Here is a 24,906-nt window from a genome sequence, read left to right on the forward strand (position 1 = left end):
AAGCGGTCGAGTAGTACGGACGAACGCACACACGTCAGGGGGATTCACTGCTGTAATGATTAACATTTGCAAACACACACTGAAGAACATCCCCTATCGCGTTCATCTGATCCAGAGTGATGCTCTGACACGAACTATGCTAACGGATGCGGAGAGAACCGCCATAAGTAGAGTTGTACGCTGCTTTAGCCTCTTCTTCATCCATTTGGGCCCGGCCCCGGCCACCTCCGCAGAATAGGAAACGCGTGATGGAGAGAATGGAGGCCGGGCGATGAGAAACAGCACAGAAATGGTGACCATGAATGCAGGTCCAGTGCCTCTCGCAAGGTGAAGGAGATGGCCAAGCCTAAGGTGTGTTGGTCCAATTTTATATACACCCAAGTAACCACCAACTTCGCTGTAACGGCACGACTGCCGCTATGCGAGACGTGTAAGGCAATGCGCATGATGACCCCCCTTGCGATGACAAAATGGACAAAGTGTCACCATGGAGGCCGAGCAGCTTCAGCCCAAGCGCAAAGGGAGGCTCTTTCTCCACGCGCTTCAATGATGTGTTGGACAATAATATCCATGGTCCTTAGCAAACCTATCGGGCGAATCGATCTGCCCTCCGACCTAGCGGATAGCGGGGACATGGAGGCACGTCCTCCAGGGATAGTGAAGATTTCAGATGTGGACGGTTTCTCAGGAAGTGAGGCGGGCCTTCTGCACCTGGCCAATTCATCAAAGCAACAAAACGGAGTAGAATAAGGATGCGATGAACAGTAGGACTCGCCCAAGAGATGACCCCCCCTACTCCCCACCAACTAGGCACACAAATTGTCAGGCAAAATAATCAACACGGAGACGAGCTAGAACCCAGAGTCGAGATTGGTTGAGCATTTGGAAGAGAAGTTCACTACACTTGCCATAGAAAGCTGTTTGCAGAATACTGCGGATTGGTATAAGTATACGGCGCCATGCCCTGGGCACGCGCTCTCTTGCAAGCGGCCAGAGACTGCGCGTTAGTTAACATTCAGAGATATTCCATCGTAGCGCGCATCCCACAGGTTACCGCTAAAGAAGAGGACGCGTTTTGCGTTACATAAACCATCTTGACGGAAGACAGCGGAGGTACTTTAGGGTGGAGAATGAAGCGGAGACGATCATTTGGGGAAAATGCCGGTGTCATTATCGTACTATAACGATGATGATCGTTACCCCGCGGCCCCGTGACGAAGTGCGGCTATCCCATCTGTTTACGCAGTATAATGAGGGGTCAAGGAGGTCGGGTGTGTAGGTGATTCCTCGGGGTAATGACACGGAATTGCGAATCAGCACTTGGTCACGGGTTACCTCGCAGGTCTTTGGGAGTACTAGTGTTCCTATGGCGGAGTCTGGGATGAGTGGGGTTCTGGTGGCTCTCCTGGTGCTATCCGCCAGCATCCTCATTCCCACCTCCTGGCCCCCAACCCCCAGCCCGTCTGTCAAACTCTTTCAGGGTACGGTCGTTGGAAAAGTCACTGTCGCGGAGGGAACAGGTGTTGAGCTAGAGCAATTCCTCGGTGGGTCTTCGTTTCCGAGTTTCATTCATGCGCTCTAGGCTCACGTTCAATTTACGGCGTCACTGGCAGGTATTCCGTTTGCATTACCGCCGACAGGTGATTTGAGGTTTCGAGCGCCGCAGAAGATACTCGACGACGAGTCTCGTGTTATCAAAGCCACCGAGTACGGATATGCTTGCCTTCAACCCCCCGTATGTCTCAGAAGGGTTTCGTTTGCATACTGGCCCTAATACAAGCTCGAACTTCAGTGGCCCGGAAGATATCATGTTAGCGATCCGAAGGCAATGTCAGAAGACTGCTTGAATTTAAATGTAATTCGACCGAAAAGTCATTTAGGGGAGTTGTCGCTACCAGTGATGGTTTGGATCCATGGGGGCGCTTTTGTGCTTGGCGGCTCAAGCGTGTATAATGGTTCGGAACTCGTTGCACAAAGTGTCAAATTAGTGAGCGTTCTTCCATAATGGCCTCACTATATCTGTTTATGCGATGATGTAGGGACGTCCTATTATTTATGTTTCGATTAACTACGTAGGCTGTTTCTTCCACGCCTGTCGTACATTACGGACCACTGATATGTTCCAGCGTCTCAACCTGTTTGGCTTCTTGGCGTCCCCCCTGATTGAGGAAAGCGATGATGCCCACCTGAATGCTGGCTTGCATGATCAGCGCCTGGCCTTGTGGTGGATCCAACGGAATATCGGAGCATTTGGAGGCGATCCATCCAAAGTCGGTGTAGATTCTTGGCTTTATGTTTATGTTTTAATACCCCCTCCTGTATCAGGTTACCGTTTTCGGTGAAAGCGCTGGAGCCATGTCCATTGCGGCACACTTGCTGTGGAATCACGGCCGCGGGGCAGAGCAACTTTTCGGCGGAGCGATTCTGCAGTCAGGGGCTGCCTCTGGGTCAGTCTGGCTGTTCGCCATGTTAAGCTGGGGTGTTAATCGATTAGGCTAGGTTCCCCGTTCCTGAGCCCCTGGATCACGCTCAAGCATTCCAAGATTTCAATGGTCGGCTTGACTGTAATTCCTCATCAACCGAGAAAGCTGTTCTTAGCTGCCTTCGCAAAGTCCCCTCTGAAATTCTATATCGAGACATGGTAGACACCATGCTTATGGATAGGATTGAGCAATTAGCTGCTGCGAGTTTACACCGTCCATTTGCATTTGTTCAAGATGCACGGAAAGGGATGGATGGATTTATCTACGACCTTCCAAGTGTTATAATACAGAATGGCCATATTGCAAAGGTGCCGATTATTATTGGTACGTGGAAAGTCTGCAGAATGTATTTACCCCGCCTCAATCTGCCATGTGCCAAAGGCGCAAACCTTGATGAAGGGACCATGTTCGCCCCCAGAGATTTGAAAGATGAGAAGACACTGGAGGAGTATATCCGAGGTAAGGTTTATGCATTTCTGGTCGTAAGCCATCCATCCAATATGTTCCTAGTTGGATGGATATTCCCGGCAGAATCAAACAAAGGTGCAAGATTGACAAGGAAACTCCTTTCAAAATATCCCGATGATCCTTCCCTCGGAAGTCCTTATACCACCTGCCCGGCACTGCGGCTGATCCAGACAGCCGGATTTTCCCCCCTCTAGAAACAAACCAGTACAAACGTTTCAGTTCCATCATAGGGGATTACCTTCTTGACAGTGGACGTCGAATGCAGGCGCTAGCGACATCGAAGTTGGGCGTCCCCGTTTGGAACTATCTTTTCGAACATTGTCCAATTGAACCCCCTAATCCTCACTGGGGTGTGCATCATTCTGCAGAGATTCCGTATGGTGAGAGCTCTCCTTCAATTGTGCTCCCACTTTGTTTATCATCACCCCCAGCATTCGGAGTTCATGCGACGCGGAAAGACGAGCATGGAGACGTCTCCAGGTACTTGCTAGCTGCCTGGATCAATTTCGCCTATGACTTGGACCCCAATGGGCGTTTGGCATCAGATGGGGCGCCAGGTGTGTGTGCCTATAGCAAGACCCTCTATTCTATTTACTTACTGATTCCTCGTATTATGACTTCACAGGTTCTCTTGTGTGGCCAAAATACACCGTTGACAAGCGGCTCACTCTCAACATACGAACTCCGCTCAAAACGAAGGTGGTAAATGATGACTACCGAGGCGATGCGATTCAGTGGGTTGGTTCGGATCTCGAATTCAACAGAGCAACTAGACGGTAGTCCTTGTTCTGGATTTGCGTGGTGTGATTATTGTATGTCCAAACTCAGGTCACGATCGTGTAATTTAATTTATTCTGTTCCTGGGATTGAATTGCGATTGCTTGAGTTCAGGATGATCTTCCCGTAAGCAGTATTCTCGCCGTCTTCTCTTCATCCCAAGCTGAGCAATGGCTCAATGGCTGAACAAATATGTATCTGCATTCGTTGTGTCCATCGTGATCAATGCCGTGCAATGGCTTTTCTCTGGCTCTCGTCCAGTCGTGCAGTTACCACAAGGAATAGTGCATGGCGTACGCGTCACCTTTCAAGTTGACGTTGGAGTAAAGCCAGAGCGATTATATGAAGAAGACCAATTCCTAGGTGAGTGTTTCCTTGGGGGATGTTTCCATGATATTGCATCTTACTGCACATGCTTTCCCTTGCTAGGAATACCGTTTGCTCTTCCTCCCCTTGGATCACTCAGGTTTGGAGCACCTCAACCTATTAAAGACAATCCATCTAGGGTCATACATGCCACAGAATACGGCCTTGCATGCATGCAGCCTACGGGGGTAAGCTTGCGGGCGTCGACTAATTGGATTCTATCACCTCAATTACCCTTGTTCGCCGGCAGTGGGCCGGAAGATATCACACAAGTGATAGGAACTCCATGTCTGAAGACTGTCTCACTTTGAATATTGTGCGGCCTCACGATGTCCAACAAAACCTTTCGCTTCCTGTCATGGTGTGGATCTACGGAGGTGCCTTCGTTTCGGGAGGGTCGAGTCATTATAACGGTTCGTACTTAGTATATCAAAGCGTTTTGATGGTAAGCCTTCATTCGCTCTCACGCACGGCGTTTCATCATTTTCCCAACTTAGAATCGTCCCATCATCTACGCATCTCTCAATTATGTGAGCACCAGCGAATAATCGAGTCCTACGTAATTGACATTCCTCTGACGCATTCATTAGCGCGTCAACTTGTTTGGATTTCTAGCTTCCTCGGAAGTTGAAAGTAGGAACGATGCAGGCTTGAATGCTGGACTCCTTGACCAACGTCTCGCACTTGCCTGGATTCAAAGAAATATTGCTGCCTTCGGGGGAGATCCAAACAAAGTCGTATAGAGCATTCCAGTAAGCCTGTAGGAGTTGCTGATTAGATCATTTCACAGGTCACTGTGTTCGGAGAGAGCGCTGGTGCTATAGCTATCGGGACGCAAATGTTGTGGAACAAGGGCCTTCCTACGTCTTCCAATCCTAAATTCTTATTCCGAGGCGCCATCTTGGAGTCTGGTGCCACATCGGGGTGCGTCTATACTATCTGCATCCTCGATGTCTTTACATCTAACCCGTATACCCAGCTACTCACTACCCGAGCCATCAGTTCATGATAGGGCGTACCTCAACTTCGCCAAGTTCGTTGGTTGCGGAACAGGGCCAATGCAGCGGGGCAGGGCCGACCAGAAGACGCTGGGATTTGATTATCCCTCTCAACATAGCTCGATTTTAGACTGCTTGCGCGCTGTTCCAACGGATGTCCTTTTGCGTGCTACTATCTCGGTGATGGACAGGTCTGCCGATACCCAGATGGCCTTAGGCAGTGAATACCGCCCCTTTGGTCTTGTTCAGGATGCCGAATCATATTCGGGATCCGGTGGCTTCTTTCATGCGAGACCCAGTCACATCGTCCAGAACGGAACGATTGCGCCCATACCTGTTATCATTGGTTAGTACAACTCTGCTAAATTGGCACCGAAACCCTGTCATTTTTCAATTCGCATTTACATCAGGTACCAACTTGGATGAAGGCACTCTGTTCTCTCCGCACGATCTTCGTAACAAGAATCAGTTGAAGGATTATGTGGCTTGTAGGTACAAGGGCTTGCCTAGTAGCGCGAGTGCTAACCATGGCCCTTCTAGTCTCATGGTTCTATCGTCATCTGCGGCATCACCCCTCTGAAACCATTGACACATTTCTCTCTCTTTACCCCGACAATCCGAAGCTAGGGAGTCCTTATCCAAATCATATTTCAGGAGGCTCAACGCCATTCGACTACTTCCGTTTCTTCCCTCCTTATCATAGCAATCAATTTAAGCGAGTTTCGTCCATGCTGGGAGATATGCTTTTCGACAGTGGCCGAAGGGCACAGGCCATTTCCATGTCCCGCCGGGGCGTGCCTGTCTATTCATATCAGTTTCGTCAGCCAATGCCACAACCAGATGGCCGCGTCGTGGAGCCATATCATGGTGTTTTCCATTCCGCTGAACTCCCATATGGTAGTCGCTTTATCTGGTTTGTGTGTCCGACTACTTATTGACTGATTGACTTCTGCTGCTTTTCAGTGTTTGGTGTTTACGCGATGCAAAATAACGGACAGGGTGAGCTGTCGAAAATGATGTCTCACGCGTGGATCAATTTCGCCTACGATCTTGATCCTAATGGTCCGACTCTATCTGGAGACGACTCAAGTGAGCATTTGTCCTGCCATTTCCTTCCTGAATCCACACTGAAGGCGCTCGACTGAACAGATCGTGTAGCGGCCATACCAAAGTGGCCACTTTATACTCCCGGAGAAAGAAACATGCTGGAGATCCGTCACGGACATATGCGTGTTGTTAGAGATGATTATCGGGACGACGCCATGCAGTGGATGGCGAATGACGAACATTTTAATCATCTGACTCAGCGATAGCTGGGTTGGCCCGTTGTTCTAATACGAGTTGAACCGAGCTGGTGTCAAAGTGGAAGATTACTTGCACGCGTGTTTGCATCCCCAAAACGTCGAGTTGAAGCGCGTAGCACTCGTGGATATATTTATGTTCATCTTAACGTGGATGCATTTACGCCTACGAGGCTCCCAAATGATTATTGTTTGACATCTGGGCAACATGCAGTGGTTGACTCGAATATGAACAAAGAGAAATGGGCGGAAAGATGGGAAAATGCACGATGAGAGTGTGATTAGGGAATATCCATGATAGGATTATGAGATCAAAAACCGAAAGGGGATCAAGTCGAAAGGGTGGAAGGATAATTTGTAGTCCCCACGGTTTTCTTTTCTTTTCTTTTGGTTCCTTGGGGGGATTACGCAAAAGGTATGCACAAATAATGGTGCATATAAGCATATCAACGCCTTCCGACGGCAGACACGGGAGTTCTTGGGTAAGTCTCCTCTTTAACAAGGACTTTCATGATCTCATCCTTTCCTCGCTTCACCCAGTCATCAGGGGAAAGACCAGGGTACTGGGTATCGAACAGGCGATCATTAGCATGAGAGAACATCCAGTCGTTGATCTTTGGCATGGGACGGGATGTGATGCTGCGGAGCTCGAGACGGATGATGTTGTGGCAGAAGTGATCCATGTTGAGATCGTTCTGTATTGAAAGCATTACTACCATGATCCTCCCAGATATATCGTTGTTCTTTACCTTATCGTAACCTGTTGTCCCGCAAAATGGAAACCCAGTGAGCGACACGAAAAACAGGGTAGAGAAACTATGCACCGAATGGATCTAGAAAGAGTTTTAGATGGAATCACACAGAAAGAATACAATCAATGACGTACTCTCAATTTCCTCGCCAGCAGCCAAGAACCCGAAGAAGAAGAATGCCTGCCATACAGTCGGGTCAGTGTCTCACAGAGTACAATGCTCATGTGGACGCACGGCAATAGCAGTAGCTGGGATTGTCACATAACGCAGGGTAGACCAAAGCTGAAATGGCTGAAGGGGACATCACGTTCCCGACCATAACTGTCTACCAGTTGCAAGGGACTAACCAGGAAAAAGACATATATGATGGTCACCGACCACAGATGAATGGAGTAACTGTGCAGGCAGTAGGTGGGAAGATTCTTGAGAAATGGACAGGAAAAAAAAACCACCGGACGCACGAGAATGGAATTGGAGTGGTAAGAACGCGTTCAAGGCCAGTCAACGCATCGGTGAGAATGGCAAGAGAACCAAGCAAGCCATCTACGGAATGGCGCTTAGGCGGGTCGTCACTATGGGTGACGACTTCAATACTCACTGACTGTCGGCACGTCTGCAGTCTTCCTTTGTTGCAGAGTGGCGATGTACGAGCTCTGGCAATTGAAACCACGCTATGTCAGTCAGGTCTCCAGAACTCGGGAACTCTCAGACTGACAAGATAAATTGCAATCTCCAACGGGATGTTGTGGCTAACAACCCTAGTCTTGGCACGCGTCCTGGCATGCTTCTTGCCACTGACAATACGACCTTTCTTTGCAAGGTACTTGCCAATCAAAGAGAAGGGGAAGACATCAAACAAGCTGAATTTGGGCGGAAGGATTGGGGGTAATAAGACAGGTTCCGAAAACTGAGGGCCGTTCGGCCGCAAGCCACTCTCTTGTGTGGAGTCACCTCGGGTCAGGATGGGTGGAGTTTGGCCACGACGATGTGCCAAGGTGCCGACCCCAGAAGAGGGATCCTCTTTGTCGGAGGAATGATCGCGAGCGCCATGGCCGGATTCGAGGTCTCGTGGAGGCGCAGATTCATCTTCGAGACCAGGTGTAGGAGGCATACCACGGGGGAGGGCATAAACGGGAAGATATTTCACAAGATGATAAAGATCTATAATCCGGCGAGTTTAGTTGAGTCAAGACTTCACATCGTGGTTCCATACCTTCGTAATTGACTCCCTCTTCACCACGCAGGTAATGCTGTAGCGTAACGTTAGAAATTTCCCATAAGATACTGGAAAGTACTGTGCCTTTAGAGAGACACTAAATCGGGTCATGTGAGATAGAAGCAATCAGAAGTTTTGGCAGCACTCACGCAAAAGCCTCAATCAGATTGATGGCTGTCTTTTTCTCGATAAGAGAGCGAGCCTGCATCTCCTCTGTGCCAAATTGCTCCCCAGGAAGAGGTGACCATGTGTCCTGCCGGCCACCTCAGAGATGTGCAACTTGAACTGATCAGATGTCCACCTACGGGTACATGGAACCAGATAAACCTAGCAAGGGTTCTGGAACCAAGAATAACGGATGACCACAACCTCCTTCCTTCATTGTATCTTTCGAACGAGGATGATGTACGGTACGAGATAACGAAACCCAGGACCGTACCCAAACTGTGCAGAAGTGAATATGGGTCAGTTGCCCAAACACAGCGGGTAGAAAAAGCAGGAGCAGAGCGCACACTGTGAGCATGGTGGACTGGATGCCAAGATGGTGGACCTTTTGCGAGATCAAGCAGACGGCTGCAGCCCATCCCGAAAAGAACAAGATTAGATACTGTGCAAGTAAGCACCATTTCAGTCCACTAAGAAGAGCAAAAAAGCTCACCCAGCATCTAAACACAGCAGTTGCGAGCAATGCGTTGACGAGGGAACGGAATGTCCCCACGGGAGAATGGAAGGGATCTACTTGGACGAACTGTGAATGTTGTGGCATGTTGGGGGTGATTAGCCTGAAATCGCAAGAAGCAGCTATATATACTGCACGCACGAACGCACTTGCTCCTTGCAGAGGGGCCATCTTGGGAGAGAAGAACGTATTAGGAACAAATTGATGCCGTCGCTGCCGCCAAGACTTGATTGATTGGTCTTAAATTATATTGGTCCCGTGGCTCGGGCAACGAGGCAAACACCCTTTTCGCAGGCCAGATACCAGCCTTACCCTTTTCGATGAATTTCGAGTGCCACCTTTTTGCCTGTTTGCACACTGGCATGTGATGGCTTGCCCGAAATTCAATGATCCAATGCACTGCTCCGCTTGGACAGCATTACTACTATCTATCCAACTCGGGGGGTCGTTTGATTTAGGCAGGACTCCAGCCTCTTTGATTCTGGAGTGTTTCCCGTTTTCTTGTCTCGCACTTACCCGAACTGGGAATGCGTGCATCGCCTTTGAACTCGGATACCGGTCGTTTCACACCTGGTCAGTGCAGTGACTACCAGGAACGGCGGTTTGTGACCGCTTTAGCAGCACTCAGCACAAAGCCTTTGCGCCGGTCCTCCTTGATATGGATGATGGTCATTATCGGGTGCGCTGAGCCAGCAGGCCGGGCACTGGTTCAGCGTGAGCCCTGGTCATAGCGTGTGTTAACATTTCATTGCTTACATCTCATACATATGTTAGGCAGGTTACCAGCCTCTATTGGAATAGATACATATGTGCCAATTGCCCGAGTGCCAGTGAGTCATATCTAGATACATCAGCTTGGCTCTTGAATCATCATTACCTTTTTGGGATTCAAGCTACGAGTCGTGTGCTGCTAAACTCCTTGTCACCAAGGACTCGACCATTGGTTCAGCTGCCCACAGCTTATGAAAAGCCCCACTTGTATCGTAGGAACCAAGAACCATCGGCTCAAGGTCGTGAGCGCTTCGATCGTCGGGCATCGGGGGAAAAGTCGCCGCCTGCCCGATCTCCCAGCTCTCAACATTTCTACGGTACTGAAAGCTCGGTAGTGTGAGGGAAAAGAGGGGCACCAATCTTTCTGTCTATGATACTATTCACCTCTTCAAAAGTGTCGAGCCTCGGCTGTAAATGCAACGAAACCTGCAGATCATATGCTGCTGCTCTAACTCTCCCATTTGTTCCACAATGTGGGACGGTTGCGGTATGCAAGCACTCGCGTGTCATTCGGGATACTGCAAGTGGCAAAATCGCGCCATACGACACAAAAAGATACAAAATCAACATATTTAGATCAGTAACAGTCCTAACACCGAATGGCTCTTCGTTAGAAGTTCTTCTCTTTGAACCAGTCCAAAATGGCGGTCGCGCTACCCTTTGGATCCTCGGCAAAGATCCAGTGTCCCGTCTTGAATGGCTTCGAAGTGAAATCGCTGAAGTATGGCGCCTGCCCCTCAGGCGTAAATAACCCAGTCATGACAGCGTCCTCAGTCGTTTGGAGGAATAATGTAGGGATACCGATGTTGGGATTAAGGCCTAGGCAGACCATCTTTGAGCATAATCCACTGGAACTTTGGATACTCACCTTCTTCACCCGGAATGTGAACGCCCTGAACCAATGCTTGATACCACCTGGCGGGCGCTTCGAGTCCTGTGTGGAGAATAAAACCGGCGATGTCGCGCTTCCACTAGATAAGGTGCCGATTAATGAAAACCCGGGGGGGGGGAGTTAGTCCTATGGGTGTGTATCTCACATCATCTGTAACCCATGATGCCATAGGACAGATATAATCCTCTTTCAGCGTCTTTTCCATCGCACCGGTAGGACAAAGTCTCTCCTTCCAAACTTGTGACTCCGCATACCCGAGAGCAACGAAGGCGGCAAACTTGTAACAGCAGTTACTCACAATGACTGACAACATAGAGGAGGAAGATGCTATACTTACATGATCTTCTATGATCTGGGCGGCATCAGGGCGAGACATGAACTTGATATATCCAACATTCTCATAACCGGTAATTGGAGATAGCACCGCATTTATAACATCTGGATCGAAGGGTTTTCCGGGTGGGCTATAGCCCGCGCTCGCCCTACAGGCGTCAAAAAAATCAATGCATGTGCACTCAAACACATCAACCATCTATGCCCTGGACGCACAGAATTAAACCCTTGGCAAGATCGGGATAAAATTGAACAAAGCGTGCAGCCAAGGAGGATCCTGTTGCCAGGAAGAACTCGATCGTTGGTAAGTGAGAACTTCGCCCAACAGGACGAAACATTACCGAAATCGTGTCCGAGGACGATAATCTTCTCTTCAATATTCTCGTGCTTGAGTAGTGCACCGAGGATATAGCAGATATTCTTAGAGGCATAGGCTTGGATCTCTTCGGGTTTACTCGTATCTCCATATCCAAGCAATTCAGGGGCCAGTACGCCATAGCCTGCATGAATGAAGTACGGGATGGTTGCGGAGAATCCCAGTGGTCCTATGTTTGGTTGAATGCGTCAGCGATTAACATCCCGCAGTACAACTGGCGATCGCGCACCGTCGGGGAATCCATGCAGAAACAAGATAACAGGTTTGGACGAGTCTGATGAACGTATGTAAAGATACTTGTGCTTGAAGCCGTTAAAGCTACTGGTTTTCCAAGCAGGGAGGTCGTAGAATGACATGATTTTCTCGCTTCAGTGATGCGCTAGTGTGAATTCTAGGCGCAACGCAGGAAGAGTGTGCGAAATCCGCGGACCCGAAACAGAGGCCGCACCCATGATCCTGCTCATGGCACTCACAACCCAGCCAAAACTTATACACTACTTCTGCGGTGGTCTTTCGATAGAGTTTTGGAGTTTTGAGCTCTGCAAAGGAGGCTCAACAGCGCTAATATCAAAACTGGTTCGGTAAATTCGGCCTTAAAAACCATGGTGTATGAATAAATTATGTAATTCCTGCTGCTCAAACAATTCAAACAAAATCCACAACCGTACTAATGAGTCCCAGACTGGGCAATTAATGTCAATGGTGGGCCAGCACGCAAGGGGATAAGAGTAGCGGGATCTGCCGCTTCAGGCGGTGTTCCCTCGTTACCATCGAGCAGCTCGGAGAATGTAGTGTAATATGCAATATTACCCCCGCCAGGCAACCTCCCGGAACTTCCCGACAGCCAAGTCTCGTGCAACTGGAATACGTCAGCGGAGTAGCCCCACGTTGTTCCTAGACTCACATGCCGAATAGTTCTGCTTGTCCGCGAGTGAATCTGTCACGTCGTCCCCGTCTGACGAACCTGAAGCCAACTAATCTGCCTCAGTCCTGGATAATACGGTCTTCGCTGCATCCTTGATTTTTCTTCCCTAACGGCATCAAGTCTAGAGCTGGGTCTATAGAGTTGTGCAATCCATCAAGATTCAAGCATCAAGATGATGAGAATGGGCCTGAAGCCGCGTATGGAGATTTCTTTTGCCCTCGTGTGCATTTGGATTTTATCCTTTCCATATCTTCACTTGTGTTCCGGAGACCGTCCAACTTCCACTCGAACGAAACATAGCTAGTTAATTCTAGGGTGGAGAAGACACGAGGGTTTTCCACCTATCTGAGAGCTTCACTTAAAAGCGCTATCAAAACATGGACTCCGATGGTCACAACCTGGATGGAACGTGCGACGCAAAAGGGAATCAAATTTGGGCAAGCAAGATAAGGCGAGGTACCCAAATGGTTTTTGTACCTAAGGGAGTAGATTTGGAAGCAACGGAGCGGACTTGCCCTCCTTTTCCCGTTATGCCCGGTCTCATCGCAGCCATTGTGCTCCAGCGTAATACTTGTCTTTATTAATCTAGCTGCAGTCTACTGGACTGAGAGATGGAAACGACGGTACCTGTGCCAACCCGGGCCGAGCTCTGTCTTACACTTTCATCTCATTTGTAATGTGGGGATACGATGGCTAGTCATTATGGATTTGGTTCCTTCGAGTTTTGTTCCCTAACTACTAAAACAGCACTTCTCTACTCCCGTTTCTGGGTCAGTTGCCTTTCTAGTGCCAACAAAGGGTCAGTCCCAATTGCGGGAGAATATACATGCATATTATCTCTTATGGAAAAGAACGAGCGCGAGCGCATCATGAGTACCAAACCGGTTTACATGTACAGTGATTTCTTCCTTGATAAAGTTACAGGCTTCGTTCAGTTCCAATTAGTTGAACGCATCGTATACCTCCCGCGGAAGCTTATCCTCCGAAGATCTCCTATACAGAGATAGCTTCCCCGACTCGCAAAGAAGCACCATTCTAAATCCCTCACTCTGAGTTCGTGCATATTCCAACGCTATTTCCCGCAGCCTCTCTAGCAGACGGCCCAAGTCCTTGAGTGCATGCTTAGCACTATCCAGAGCCTTCTGCATATCTGCATCTGCTCTGATAACGTCTCCAGCAGCCTTACCCTTAGCATCCCATCTCAACGATATTGGCATACTGTGTTTCACTACTCGCTCAAAATATCCCTGCCTGTGGATCCCAATGTATAGATAAGGCGTCTGGGAGAGGAATAGCTGCGGCAAGGTGTGTGGCCAGTCGAACGTCTCATATGACCTTGTAGTACGAGACTTAATTTCTATCGTCGATGACTGGGGCGATAACTCATGTTTCGTTGGGATTACTTCGATGGAGTTCGTCTTGTTGTTGCTGGGGGTAGCTGTTTTACTTGAAGTCCCGATGTTTAAGGATGCTATTTGCGTGGCCAGGTGGTCCAAATCACTGTCTGCGCGAGCCGACGCCGTCGCACTGCGCTCAGTGGGGGTCAAAGCTGCATCCGCAGAGTAACGGACTAAGAGAGTGAGGCCCGCGAAGTCCTATCCCAGGGGTAAGCTGAGAAGTTTCGTCTTTTGAAGGAAGCAACAGCATACGTATTGCAGGATGCGGGAGTAGCTTGTTGCACCCTTGCAGCCCCAATGCTCGGAAGTCACTGCGCTCAAGAAATTATGACCATAACCATACCGCTGTTCCTCATGATTGCGGGCTTCCCATCGCGTGAGCAGTACAGTGCTGTTTTTATCCTTCCCAACTACATCGACATCGATCCTGAAATCTTCGCAAGGCTCCGTTGCAGTCTTGCCAGCCCAACTCATTAGCTTGCGAAGACCGTTTCTGTCGGTAATAATATTGATTTTTCCGTAATCGAACCTCGGTGAAATGTGCCGAATGGACAAAATAAGCGGCAAAACTGGATGCAGCTCGCTTCGATGCGCGTTCTGATCGATGAATTGAATGCCTTGGTCCCTTGGCACAGAGAACGGAAGGGACCTTTCTTGCCATACAGGTAAAGCACCTTTGGCCCGAGACTCATGGCTAAGCGGTTGCGAGGTTCGCTGCCGTACGGATTGGCTTACCAGGCACAAGAATAGTCGGCTCCTCTGCGTCTGTCCAGGAATAGGAGGCGATGACCTGAGTATTGATGATCGATGGCACGTACTCCTCATCGTATCCAGGTTCGTCCTCTGACAGCGTAATTGTTTGGAGTATATCGCTCACATTTTCACGAATGTTTCGACCGCCAGCAAGTGGAGTTCCGATTTGGAACTGAGGAGGACGGAGAGTAAGCATTTCCCTAGCGAGCGAGCCCCTGTGCGGTCGGCCTCCGCTCCGATATCCACGACGACCACGCATGTCAAGATTGATCAAGGAGGATGAATGGCAGGACCGCAGAAGTTGGCAACTTATAACTAGGTGGGGTCAATTTTAATCGTTATCGCAATAGTGGCTGGCCCCCGCTGGTTTTTGCCAAAATTAGTGAGGGAATGACCACTTGTGAATGATTGCGTGAGCACCTGACTGTTGGTCAGCGCATGTACAGAGACCTGAACTTCGTGCGCTACCACCGTTCCAAGGAACAACGAGGAAGCAGAAACCAGCCAACCAACCTCAACAAAAAAACAGGAATTGATCCGCAATTAATATACAAATGAGTAGCATCTGAGATACGAGCAGTCACATTAGGCAGATGTACGCGAAGCAATGTTTATTGATGCATTCGACAAGCTCTGGACAAGACCGTTTGCACTCGACTGCAGGCTGATATGGCACAACGTCGTGCTGTCCGAAATCTGAGTTTCAGCTGGGGATACCCCCGCCAGCGTCGAGTCGACCTCGGACTACAACAGCATTATCAGGGTGTCTTGAAGCTTGGGGAAACAAGAATTTCTGTGCGCGACGAACCGACAGGTCCTCTCCCTTCGGGGGCCACACATTCGTCAATTCGACGAGATCTTGGTGTGGAAAGGCTTTAAAGATAGTTGAGCGCCGTGTTATGAGCTGGGAAGGAGCATGGCTGTGTCAAGAGAAGTCACAGCGAAAGGACAGGAAGTCGGAGGCGAGTGTAGGACCACGTATGACGACGCTGCTGAATGAGTCATTCAGAGTCAAACTCGTAGATATGGTGGTGCCGATCGCGTAGAAATTAAGCGACAGGACACGGTGAGTGTTCCTTTCAAAGGAGAGCATTCCCGCTAGTTCTTAACATTGGCGTCGGTCACCGCGCCAATTACCAGGTCGTCTACTTCGCAATACTGACGCTACTGCCGGTAGAAGCGCACAGCGCGAGGTAGTAACATGTGTAAATAAATGAGCGCGTGTGATAAAAATGCTTGTAAAATGACGAACAGACTCTCAATTTCAAGCAGATAATGTGAGGAGAACTGAGGGACGAGAGTTGGATCTTTGAAGTATCGTTAGCTCAGAAGCAATGGAGAAAGATAACGAGCGCAGTGCAGGATCAAAAAATACAGGAACAGATCAAAAATGACTGGACGAGAGGGAAATCGTCAAAATAGTTAAGATAGTAACAAAAAGAATCCGGACGTCTCGCCGACATGGCGTAGGATCATATATCATAGCACGGCAGAGAGTCAGCGCTGCGTTGCTGCTCTCAATATATAGAGTACTTTAGCGGGAAGCACCACATGCCCTGAACAGCCACGCCCGGGCCGCCGTTGCTCACGTTGTCACGCAATATTGCTCTCAATTTCCGACGCTCAGCCAAGGGTGCACAAGTAGTGCAGCCATTGCGAGAACTATGCAATCGAATGGCGAATCCGTTATACAGGCACGCCGGTTCGGTGAACGTGAAATGAACAGTGTTCATATCTGCCGGAAAGCCGGGAATGGGAATCCAGAAAGGCCCCATTGGAGGGTTAAATCCGATCTCTGTACAATATGGGTCAAGGTTGGATCTGGTCCGGCCGAAAAAATGACTGGACTCCCACTTCGACCGAAAATTTGATCTTGCAATTTTTGACCTCTGCTCCCCACCCCGAGGTGTTTCAGAGTGTTGGGTTAGCATGAGTACCCTAGAAGCGTCGAAATGAGTGGCCCCCCAAGTGTGGTAGATGGCGGTTCGGGATGGATAGGCACCTCAGAGAGCAACGAAGAAGCTGCAGTCGCTTTGCCAGCTGTGGATTCCGGTTTTCATGCATGGTTGTTTATTTTCTGTTCTTTTGTGCTTGAAACTCTTGTTTGGGGCTTTCCTTCAGGTGCGTTGTGAACATACTGTTTCAAACCTTTGTACGAATAATACTAATCCCGATCTCGAAGTTATGGGGTCTTCCAGGTGCATCTCGATTAATATTTCCAGCTGGTCTCATCATGACAATAGGAATTGACTAGGAATGGTACCTCACCCATCCGCCCTTCAATAAAGCTTCACAGGCATCGATCAATGCCATCGGGACCGTCGTACTTGCGATCCAGTATTCTGAAGGCCTTCTTTGTGTCTTTCTCGCGCAGAAGTATCCAGGGAAAGTAAAGCTCGCGATGAAAATTTCCGCATGCGTCTGCATGGCATCCATGTTGCTGTCCAGCTTTGCCACCGAAGTAATGTTTGCATTTTCGACGCGGATACGGATTTGATTGCTCATTTTCTATCACTGAATATATAGGTCTGGCAACTCATCATGCTGCAAGGGGTGGTTTACGGGATAGCTGGCGGCGCGTTGTATATGCCCGTCCTCATCTGGGTGTGTCTGACTTGGGCTGTCAGCGTTGTCCGATGCTAATCAGCTTATGCAGTTTCCAGAATGGTTTGTAGCTGTAAGTTTGGCTGGAACCCTACCTCAAGTGCGACCACTTCCTGAGACACAGAAAGCGGCGATCACTTGCAGGTTCTCTTATATTCGGGGGTTCAGGAGTAGGGGGAGCCTTCTTCCAATTCTATCGACGTTCTTGCTGGAGCGTACTGGTTTCCGCTGGACGGTTAGAATTTACGGCTTTATTATCGGATCTCTTAGCACTCTCGCGCTGCTTGGAATCAACCTCGAATTGTGAACAACGGGAACCGCAGCCATACGTCTCCACGAATTGATTACGGGTTTTTGAAGACGCCTGTTTTTTTCTCTGTCGTACGTGCCCTCCTCGTGTTTTGAATATGGTAGATTCGAAGTGTTTTCCTCGTTCAAAGGCTGCCACTATTTTCATCCACAGTCTTGCATATCTTTCTGTTTCTCTCTACATTCCATCATATGCATCCTCCTTGGGATACTCCCGCATGGCTGGAACCCTAAGTCTCTCTGCCTTCAATATGGCAAGCGTCGTGGGTCAGGAATTACCTCAGTGCTCCTCGTTGTGTACCTCTTATCTCTGTTCTCCAGGTCAAATACTGATCGGCTACCACTGTGACAAACGGCCATACCCTGGTATCATGGTCATTACCGGCTTACTCTCCGCGTGCTCGCGTTCGTGCTATGGGGTTATGCGCACACGATCGCCCTGGTGGTCATATTCGCGGTCCTGTTGGAAGCGTTGTATGTGCCCCAGTCCTGGCTACGTTTGCTGTCGTGCTGACGAGCCCATCACATAAGAGTGGAGGGTTTACCTCAATCTGGACACCCGCATGCAGCGAGGTCTCAAGTAAGACTTCATGCCATTGAGACGATGAGCTATCGATTGGATGTTTTGCACAGGTTCCCAGCCTTCAGTGCCATTCATGTTCTTCTCCGCTGTGAAAGGAGTTTCCGCGGTGTGCGGACCGATGATCGCTGCAGCACTACATCCCATCTATTTGGAACCCATCGCATCACATTCGACAAAAGCATGGGGAGGCCATGGTTTACAGGTATGCCCCCGTAATGATCTGTTTTGTCCCTGTTTTTATGGCGTGTTCATACACCCAGGTATCACAATTTTTGTAGGGAGCATGATGGTAGCGACAACTATTGGGGGTGTGTTGTCTGCTGCCATAAGGGGATAGTCGTGTTGTATCACCGTTTGCATATATTCTTCCAATTGTGTAGGCATGGTTGTTTGTTGTCCGTTGAACCAGTATTTGGGCTTCCTTGAGTCCATATAGATGAAGCGTTTAGCCGTTGTCCCGTTGTCCCGTGGAAATAAGGTCTGACACGCACGGCTCGCAGATCGACGAGCAGTTGCTTCCTCACCTGTTGCTTTTCGTCACTAGCTGTGAACCTTGCATGAATCTAGCACTAGCACGCCCAGCACATCAGCCCATCCTACCATCAACACTATGCATGATTGACCCTTTACCATTTCCCAGTGACTTCGCCGTTGGTTCCATTCTGTTCACATATTGCATCTAAGCCATCGACTTCTTAGGTCTGAAGTAGGGAGAGTCGGGCGTGGAGCATGAGTGTGCTGTTACACCAGTTAGTCGAAGGAGGGCCCAGATTGTTGGGCCCGCCTCGATTGGAGACCTAGAGCGCGCCTACAACGCATGTTCCGATCCCAAACGCAGCGACACAGTAAGGAGCAGCTCGCTCCGTTGTGCTGGGTCACCTTCTTGAATTGAACCTCTCGTTGCATGATGGAGACAGCCGTGAGAGGGTTCGGATTACTTTTAAACGATGGCCATCACTTTTTACCAACAAATGCCGGGTGCCGTTCCACGGAATCCCGCACATAAGCTTTGATCGGTCTGAGTACAACCTTGCAACCGGTCTTGAATAATGTAGACCTCCTTACTAGGATAATTGTGATTATACTCGCGCAGCCACTCTTTGATTGGATGAATTTGTAGTATTTCCGGAAAGCGCATAAAACCAGCAGGCGAGGTTCGACGGGGAATACATGCGGTCACGACTCCAAGGGGGGCTCCTCCAGCGAGGTCGCGGGTATGTGGTCAGAGTTCTTTTTCAACTCAGGCAACCCCCCGGCCAAATGTGTCTGCGGAACAGTGCGGAGGTTAATGGGAAAAAGATCGACCAGCAAGCCGAGATGGGAAGGAAGCAGTCAATAAAGGACATTGGTCGTGAATTCTCGATCGGATCTGAGCACGGAAGTGGAGGCAATACAAACATTGGAGCAAACAACGGCAGGCAAGGGATCGGAACATGGACAGGAGGCGATACGCTTGCTAAGTTCAATTGAGTAAATGACCTCTTGCTAATAACACTCCACTGCACTTGTCATTCGTCCGCGTGTATGAATAGAATCGTAAGAAGTGTGCCTGCAGTGGTGCTTCATCCGTACACGGTTTCCTGTGGGGAGGCCCCGCCATTTCGTCCTTTCTGGACAGAACTATGGCGTATATTGTAGAGCGGCAGATATGAGTGGAAGACCACCCCAGCGACTGTTCAGCGAAATGCCTGCAAGTTACAAAAACGACTCATAGCGTGCAAAACACGCATTATCGGTGTATCCAAGTGAAACGGCCCTATTGTTGCGTCTGATGACCAAGAGATAAGCGAAGAACGTAGCAATTCCCCCTTTGATCGAGAATGACGTTTGCTCGCAAACTACAAGCAAAAGGCACGCAGAACCTAAAATTGTCGAGTTCCGAGCTGGAGGCTTCGCCAAAAACAGCAACCCAGGGAAATTGAACCGAAGGAAGCTTTTTATATAATGCAAAGCGATAACAAAGCTCTGATTTTTTGAAAAGTTTTTGTTGATGTAGATTCATGCCATCTTGGTCGATGACATTACGGTCCCGCTGTTATAGCGCATAACGCATGCATGGATAATATTTGGTTGATAGTTTGAAGCTTTCCAGCTCATATATGCTATTTAGTTGTTTCTGGGTAGGCTAAAATTATGTCCGCTATTAAGGAGGCCACTCAAATGATGATTGAGGTCTGATGCGTTCCTGCCGGCATAAAAACCGCACAGGCAATGGTCACTGGCCCCCAAGCATTTAGCGCGAACGTGCGGGCGGACGGTCACGGCCCAGTGAAGAATGAAAAGTGTTCGTTCTACTTTCTTCCAAATTTGGCGAATCCCCGGAAGATGCCAGCCCCAATTCATTTACGTCGACATCTTCTACTTCGCCACGATCAACCACCCTGTGTTCGTAAATTCTTGTGGCAGCATTTACGTCTGCATACACTACTTTCTCATCTTCCCCCAGCCAACATCCCTGTATTTCCCAATAACTAGCAATGGCCTCGCCAGCAGCTTCGGAACTTCGTCGAATGGCGTCTAATCCTGCAATCACTCTGTCACCAGCTGCGGCCACCAAGTCAACTGGTGCCTCCCATCTCTCGGCACGTAAAGCCAGCCCTCAGCCTCTTGCGGTGAGCTCGTCTAGCTCACGTCTGCCTGGCTCAAGGCCGTCATCGATCCCATCCTCACCAACATCTGTGTAAGTGTAGTTGTATTTACTCCTGTTGTCGGACTCATGATTTTTGCCCCATTATAGTCACTCTTCCTCCTCAGCAATTTTTGAGCGTGACATAGAGCCTGTTTCATTCCATGCCCCCGCACCAAAGCATGATCCTCACTTGGTGTCGAGAGCTCAATTGCACGAATCCACCGAGGCATCTGTTCCTGCAGTGTTGACCTCTGCGATGACTGCGCTTTCGATGTCACCATCTCCACCGCCTCCGGTATCACTTGATACATCACAGAGTTCCGCTTCGAAAAGGCATAGCTCATATGAAGAAGAAATCAGCGTTATCACTCCCGCCGTCAATGGATCACCAACAGGTATCATGCTGTCAGGCATCGCCACGCCGAAGAGTATTAGCCGAAGCCCGAGCCCTCCCAGTGGTGCCGGACATAGTCCATCCCAGCGCCCGTCCATGCTGGAAAAGATCTCGACAAACGCACCCCCGCCCGCATTGTCGACCCCACTCATTCCGACACCCATCTCACCTACGGGATCTCCCGATTTTGTTGTTTCTCAGAGTCAAAAAGTTGGGAAAGAAGGCAATATTTCCCCCCCAGGCACTGCATTCCTCTTGGCTCCGTCATCCGTGTCTGCACCTACTACTGCTGTTCCTCCTGTAAAGGGAGTGGAGCTTCCTGCTTCCCCTCGCCAAGAAACGCCCAATACCCCTTCGACTCCAATCCCTCGTCTCCGGAAATCGCATGCATCGCTATCGAATGTTCCTCTAGAAGATGCGACTCTTTCTCCATCATCTACGTCCACCAACGAAAAGAGGCTTTCTTTCATTTCTTATCACGTGAGTTTGTTTCTCTTTCAGCCGATCTGGATGCATTTTCTTTACCTCGGAGTTTCTTTTGCATTGTACCAATCGGGATGACTTTTGTGAGCCGCATTACTGATGGTCTTCCCCTGTCCGATAGGATCTACTCCTTTCCACTCCGCTTTCAGCAGCCCCTCTCTCCTCGCTTACATCGCCTTCGGAAGCTCCTCCACATGTCGCACCCATAGGCGCGCAAGCAGCGCCCCTTCGTGGCCGTGTAAGTCCCCCGGGTGCTGTTGGCGGCACGGGTGTTGGGTGGGGAAAGGATGATGGAGGGGAATGGGAAAGGGAAGGTTTTGGCAAGGGTCTTGAGGAGAGGCTGGAGGAAGTGTTGGCCGCTGAAGCGAAAGCTATGTACCATCCCAGGCCAGGAACTGACCTATAGGTTCCAATTTTGCGGTCCTGATGGGCCCAAATGAGGTCCTCTCATCTCTGAGATAAGACAGGAGTGATGGGCCTGAACAACTCAGTATAGTGTACGATTAGTGCTCGTTTCTTCCCCATTCGGTTTCGGTAGTTTTTGGTCCTCGTTATTTTCTTCTCTCAATCGCCCTTTCATTTCCCTCGTAGGCTTATTGTTCCACACTCTAGTTTCTGATCCTCTTATCTTTCTTCCGTTAACTTCCGTCACCACCACAACTAACACGAAGTCTGATCAACTGGCTTCTTTACTTACGTCATTTCCGCTCCCCGTGGAACGATTTTTAATGTGCGTCTGCAGTTTGTGTTTGCGCTCTCTTATTTCACCATAGTTATGTTGGCTTGTTCAGGACGCATGACTATTAATACCCATGTTTTAACCCGGATCTACAGTTGTGTTCAGAGTACTTCTTGATTCTTCCGGGCACATCGGGACATGTGTTGCCAGCTACCCAAACGTGGATTGAGTTCAATAAATCACATACGTTGAGATTCTGCATTCCCGGATCACAGTTACCGAGGAGGACCCAAGTCAACCCCTACTTTTGCGCGCTCACTGGTTCACTCGGCTGGAATGGTCATAACAAGCGCCAAAAGGCGATCACAACCTACCGAAGCACGTAACTGAATGACATTGATAATCATGCTCCATCATATGGACCCATCCGTTGTGGCTCCAACTGATATCGCCACGGTCCACTCTGATCAGATTTCAACGCTGCAGTGCTCATCGCTAAATGCCTGCTGTTCAACCTCCTGCTGTTGTTCTCGTTACCGGTAAGCCGAGTGCGCAACAGTTTTATCCATGTAATTTCTTAAGCTCTCGGATCTTCCAACATTCCTCGTGCTCGTGATGTATAGGGGCGTCCGGGTTCATTGCTGCTTGGATAATCCAAAGGCTACTTGAGGCAAGGTTCAACGTCGTAGGGACCGTCCGGTCCCACGATAAGGGGAAATTCTTGCAAGAACTGTACAAGGGGTTTGGTGATAAGTTCACGTATGCTATTATCGAAGACATCGCGAAGGTTCGTTGCACCAAGTCCCTTCGACGAGGATGTGATTATCGACAATGAATTGGCCATTCCGTTGACTTGGTGTGATTGAAATTGGGGTACAGAATGGTGCTTTTGACGAGGCTGTGAAAAATGTCGATGTGGTTGTTCATACCGCGTCGCCCATTCATTTTTCAGCCAAGTCCCCAGACGAGTACAACGTACCTGCCATCCGAGGAACAGTTGGTGTCCTCGAGAGCGTTGCGAACAATGGGTATGTGTGATATCGGTTTTGCACTGCGATTCGGTGATCACCTCCCGCGCGTGCCCCTTAATACAGGGCAAAGGTCAAGCGTGTGATCATTACGTCCTCCGTATCTTCCGTGCTCCACCCAGCCCCGGATGGATATGCTTATACCGAAGATGACTGGAACGATCATGATGTCAAACAGGTCGAAGAAAAGGGCGACAAAGCTTCGCCTGTCAGCATGTATAACGCCAGCAAAGTGCTCGCTGAGCGTGCCGCTTGGAAGTTCATTGAAGGGAACAAGGACAAAATTGCCTTCGATTTGGTAACGATCATGCCCTCCTTTGTGTTGGGAGTGAGTTTCGTCTTCTTTGGTCAACAGCATTTTTCTCTTACGGGTTTGGCTATGTGAATATAGCCTACCATACATCAAGTCAAAGACGCATCTTCCCTCAATACATCGATCTCGCTCTTCAGGAAGTATATCATCGCAAACGCGTTGCCAGCACCCCCTTCAAAAGAATCCCTCCTCACTTCCCCAGGAGGATACGTTGACGTTCGGGACGTCGCCGAGGCTCATGTTCAAAGCATCCTCCGTGACCAGGCAGGTGATCAGCGTTTCATTACCAGCGCGGGCTCTTTCCACTGGCAAGAATTCCGTTCGTTCATGTCAAAACTGTCCGATCAATCAGCCATTGCTAAATCTTAGTACCCTAGTGAACCACCTCATAGGCACACCACTCGAAGATGCGGTGAACAAAGGTTACCCCTCTGAACCTTCCCTTACTCCTAATCCCCCGTATTCCAATGGAGAGAAAGCCACAAAGATTCTTGGCATCCAGTACATTGACAAGAAACAGGTTGCACACGATACAACTTCTAGCCTGATTCAGCGATTCCCAGTGCAGGCTACAAAACCTGCCGAGAGCAGTACGAGGACTGGTGAGAGTAGTTAACAACTGAAAGACTTGAAGTATAATTACTCAACAAAAGCGCTATAAAATGAAAGAGTCACCTATGCATCTTTCCATCGCTTCTCGACTGTAGGCTCCTTCTGTACATTTAGCTGGCGAAGGTTGTGTACTCCAAATCAATGGAGGAATTAATCTCCCTTACTTGCATACCCAAGTATGCGCCTGTCCATGCATCTACGAAAGGAAGCTGCACGCCTACATACGAGTTCGAAGCTCGCTATGGACTTTTGGGGACGCCGACCAATCCTCAACGTGAGAACCCCGCATACTGTCGATTCATTAATAACAAGATATGGTTGAGGCTCTAGATCGATGTCGAACGACTTGTAGTCGTGGGAATAAATCAAATTCGTGTTACTTGCTTTCTCCAAGACAGTCCTGCCCTAAGTAATAGGGGGAAACCTCTGGTTGCTAAGTCGCTCATGTGATGGGATAGCTTTAGGTCATGAGAACACAGACAAAGCAATGCTGAACTCGTGGTAATAGTAGACAAGTGCAACAACAATTGACGGCTTGCCGCATACGCCGGACCCGGTTGCACGCTCTGAAGACTTACAGGAAAGAGGACGCCCGTAATCAGCATGCGTCTCTTTCGCATATGCATTAGGGGAGGACGGTTTGGTGTCCAAAGTCGACATTCGAGGTCCGTGTGAGATAATGGTCTAGTATGACACGTTTGCGTACACCCACCCTCGAATTTAGCGCCGTTCAAAGGTGTTGTACATGACGATATGAGGCAAACCTGCATGACCAATGCACGAAT

General features: G+C 49.2%; 9 protein-coding genes across 9 annotated transcripts; 5 read left to right on the forward strand and 4 right to left on the reverse strand.

The window, feature by feature from the left end:
- Nucleotides 1–1,366: 1,366 nt before the first annotated feature.
- On the forward strand, nt 1,367–3,731 carry EI90DRAFT_3115488 (Alpha/Beta hydrolase protein; the record flags this gene model as incomplete). Its single annotated transcript, XM_039062790.1, has 11 exons — nt 1,367–1,544; nt 1,614–1,735; nt 1,793–1,987; nt 2,040–2,072; nt 2,127–2,270; nt 2,326–2,447; nt 2,500–2,807; nt 2,865–2,942; nt 2,994–3,083; nt 3,146–3,508; nt 3,577–3,731. The coding sequence occupies 11 exons, from the start codon at nt 1,367–1,369 to the stop codon at nt 3,729–3,731; spliced, it is 1,788 nt and encodes a 595-aa protein (XP_038923432.1).
- A 167-nt stretch (nt 3,732–3,898) lies between these two features.
- Nucleotides 3,899–6,405, forward strand: EI90DRAFT_3115489 (Alpha/Beta hydrolase protein; the record flags this gene model as incomplete). Its single annotated transcript, XM_039062791.1, has 11 exons — nt 3,899–4,091; nt 4,158–4,282; nt 4,345–4,539; nt 4,592–4,624; nt 4,685–4,831; nt 4,885–5,018; nt 5,074–5,438; nt 5,503–5,580; nt 5,633–5,989; nt 6,056–6,181; nt 6,242–6,405. The coding sequence occupies 11 exons, from the start codon at nt 3,899–3,901 to the stop codon at nt 6,403–6,405; spliced, it is 1,917 nt and encodes a 638-aa protein (XP_038923433.1).
- A 434-nt stretch (nt 6,406–6,839) lies between these two features.
- EI90DRAFT_3115490 (Bestrophin, RFP-TM, chloride channel-domain-containing protein) lies at nt 6,840–9,127 on the reverse strand (the record flags this gene model as incomplete). The annotated part of the gene is made up of 14 exons (XM_039062792.1): nt 6,840–7,153; nt 7,218–7,226; nt 7,280–7,325; nt 7,380–7,436; nt 7,493–7,541; nt 7,607–7,688; nt 7,744–7,798; nt 7,861–8,306; nt 8,359–8,395; nt 8,431–8,458; nt 8,511–8,614; nt 8,667–8,805; nt 8,874–8,968; nt 9,020–9,127. The coding sequence occupies 14 exons, from the start codon at nt 9,125–9,127 to the stop codon at nt 6,840–6,842; spliced, it is 1,569 nt and encodes a 522-aa protein (XP_038923434.1).
- A 570-nt stretch (nt 9,128–9,697) lies between these two features.
- Nucleotides 9,698–10,439, reverse strand: EI90DRAFT_3030982 (uncharacterized protein). Its single transcript, XM_039058273.1, has 3 exons — nt 9,934–10,439; nt 9,815–9,870; nt 9,698–9,754 (listed from the first exon to the last, which is right to left on the reverse strand). Exon 1 carries the CDS (start codon nt 10,379–10,381, stop codon nt 10,124–10,126), a length of 258 nt encoding a protein of 85 aa, XP_038923435.1. The 5' UTR covers nt 10,382–10,439; the 3' UTR covers nt 9,698–9,754; nt 9,815–9,870; nt 9,934–10,123.
- Nucleotides 10,338–11,999, reverse strand: EI90DRAFT_2964840 (Alpha/Beta hydrolase protein). The gene is made up of 7 exons (XM_039055505.1): nt 11,642–11,999; nt 11,378–11,581; nt 11,253–11,313; nt 11,041–11,185; nt 10,849–10,980; nt 10,680–10,782; nt 10,338–10,630 (listed from the first exon to the last, which is right to left on the reverse strand). The coding sequence occupies exons 1-7, from the start codon at nt 11,766–11,768 to the stop codon at nt 10,422–10,424; spliced, it is 981 nt and encodes a 326-aa protein (XP_038923436.1). The 5' UTR covers nt 11,769–11,999; the 3' UTR covers nt 10,338–10,421.
- Nucleotides 12,000–13,155: 1,156 nt separating this feature from the next.
- Nucleotides 13,156–14,870, reverse strand: EI90DRAFT_3030988 (uncharacterized protein). Its single transcript, XM_039058274.1, has 3 exons — nt 14,470–14,870; nt 13,987–14,408; nt 13,156–13,932 (listed from the first exon to the last, which is right to left on the reverse strand). Exons 1-3 carry the CDS (start codon nt 14,744–14,746, stop codon nt 13,279–13,281), a joined length of 1,353 nt encoding a protein of 450 aa, XP_038923437.1. The 5' UTR covers nt 14,747–14,870; the 3' UTR covers nt 13,156–13,278.
- Nucleotides 14,871–16,048: 1,178 nt separating this feature from the next.
- EI90DRAFT_3030997 (major facilitator superfamily domain-containing protein) lies at nt 16,049–18,541 on the forward strand. Its single transcript, XM_039058275.1, has 11 exons — nt 16,049–16,589; nt 16,742–16,948; nt 17,014–17,091; nt 17,144–17,164; nt 17,220–17,261; nt 17,306–17,394; nt 17,555–17,667; nt 17,722–17,797; nt 17,934–17,980; nt 18,034–18,177; nt 18,244–18,541. The coding sequence occupies exons 1-11, from the start codon at nt 16,440–16,442 to the stop codon at nt 18,318–18,320; spliced, it is 1,044 nt and encodes a 347-aa protein (XP_038923438.1). The 5' UTR covers nt 16,049–16,439; the 3' UTR covers nt 18,321–18,541.
- Nucleotides 18,542–20,344: 1,803 nt separating this feature from the next.
- EI90DRAFT_817561 (uncharacterized protein) lies at nt 20,345–21,601 on the forward strand. Its single transcript, XM_039068089.1, has 3 exons — nt 20,345–20,368; nt 20,430–20,663; nt 20,721–21,601. The coding sequence occupies exons 2-3, from the start codon at nt 20,461–20,463 to the stop codon at nt 21,565–21,567; spliced, it is 1,050 nt and encodes a 349-aa protein (XP_038923439.1). The 5' UTR covers nt 20,345–20,368; nt 20,430–20,460; the 3' UTR covers nt 21,568–21,601.
- Nucleotides 21,602–22,447: 846 nt separating this feature from the next.
- Nucleotides 22,448–24,314, forward strand: EI90DRAFT_3285038 (D-lactaldehyde dehydrogenase). The gene is made up of 6 exons (XM_039066947.1): nt 22,448–22,707; nt 22,792–22,955; nt 23,048–23,196; nt 23,263–23,524; nt 23,588–23,828; nt 23,887–24,314. The coding sequence occupies exons 1-6, from the start codon at nt 22,668–22,670 to the stop codon at nt 24,123–24,125; spliced, it is 1,095 nt and encodes a 364-aa protein (XP_038923440.1). The 5' UTR covers nt 22,448–22,667; the 3' UTR covers nt 24,126–24,314.
- The last annotated feature ends 592 nt before the right edge of the window (nt 24,315–24,906 follow it).

Source organism: Cantharellus anzutake (assembly GCF_015039405.1).
Source record: "Cantharellus anzutake strain C23 chromosome Unknown EI90scaffold_2, whole genome shotgun sequence".
In the NCBI taxonomy this organism is placed as follows: domain Eukaryota; kingdom Fungi; phylum Basidiomycota; class Agaricomycetes; order Cantharellales; family Hydnaceae; genus Cantharellus; species Cantharellus anzutake.

Excerpts from the sequence above, each read along its gene's own strand:
- EI90DRAFT_3030982 (XM_039058273.1), bottom strand. The coding sequence starts at position 10,381 with ATGTTGATTTTGTATCTTTTTGTGTCGTATGGCGCGATTTTGCCACTT.
- EI90DRAFT_2964840 (XM_039055505.1), bottom strand. The coding sequence starts at position 11,768 with ATGTCATTCTACGACCTCCCTGCTTGGAAAACCAGTAGCTTTAACGGC. Across the intron at positions 10,981-11,040 it reads CCCAGATCATAGAAGATCAT|TTTGCCGCCTTCGTTGCTCT; the intron begins GTAAGTATAGCA and ends TGCTGTTACAAG. Across the intron at positions 10,631-10,679 it reads TCACATTCCGGGTGAAGAAG|GCCTTAATCCCAACATCGGT; the intron begins GTGAGTATCCAA and ends TGGTCTGCCTAG.
- EI90DRAFT_3030988 (XM_039058274.1), bottom strand. The coding sequence starts at position 14,746 with ATGCGTGGTCGTCGTGGATATCGGAGCGGAGGCCGACCGCACAGGGGC. Across the intron at positions 14,409-14,469 it reads GCCGACTATTCTTGTGCCTG|GTGCTTTACCTGTATGGCAA; the intron begins GTAAGCCAATCC and ends CTCGGGCCAAAG. Across the intron at positions 13,933-13,986 it reads ACTCCCGCATCCTGCAATAC|GACTTCGCGGGCCTCACTCT; the intron begins GTATGCTGTTGC and ends CCCCTGGGATAG.
- EI90DRAFT_3030997 (XM_039058275.1), top strand. The coding sequence starts at position 16,440 with ATGAGTGGCCCCCCAAGTGTGGTAGATGGCGGTTCGGGATGGATAGGC. Across the intron at positions 17,092-17,143 it reads ATATGCCCGTCCTCATCTGG|TTTCCAGAATGGTTTGTAGC; the intron begins GTGTGTCTGACT and ends CAGCTTATGCAG. Across the intron at positions 17,668-17,721 it reads CAATATGGCAAGCGTCGTGG|GTCAAATACTGATCGGCTAC; the intron begins GTCAGGAATTAC and ends TCTGTTCTCCAG.
- EI90DRAFT_817561 (XM_039068089.1), top strand. The coding sequence starts at position 20,461 with ATGGCCTCGCCAGCAGCTTCGGAACTTCGTCGAATGGCGTCTAATCCT. Across the intron at positions 20,664-20,720 it reads CCATCCTCACCAACATCTGT|TCACTCTTCCTCCTCAGCAA; the intron begins GTAAGTGTAGTT and ends GCCCCATTATAG.
- EI90DRAFT_3285038 (XM_039066947.1), top strand. The coding sequence starts at position 22,668 with ATGCCTGCTGTTCAACCTCCTGCTGTTGTTCTCGTTACCG. Across the intron at positions 23,197-23,262 it reads GAGAGCGTTGCGAACAATGG|GGCAAAGGTCAAGCGTGTGA; the intron begins GTATGTGTGATA and ends CCCTTAATACAG. Across the intron at positions 23,829-23,886 it reads TTTCCACTGGCAAGAATTCC|TGAACCACCTCATAGGCACA; the intron begins GTTCGTTCATGT and ends TTAGTACCCTAG.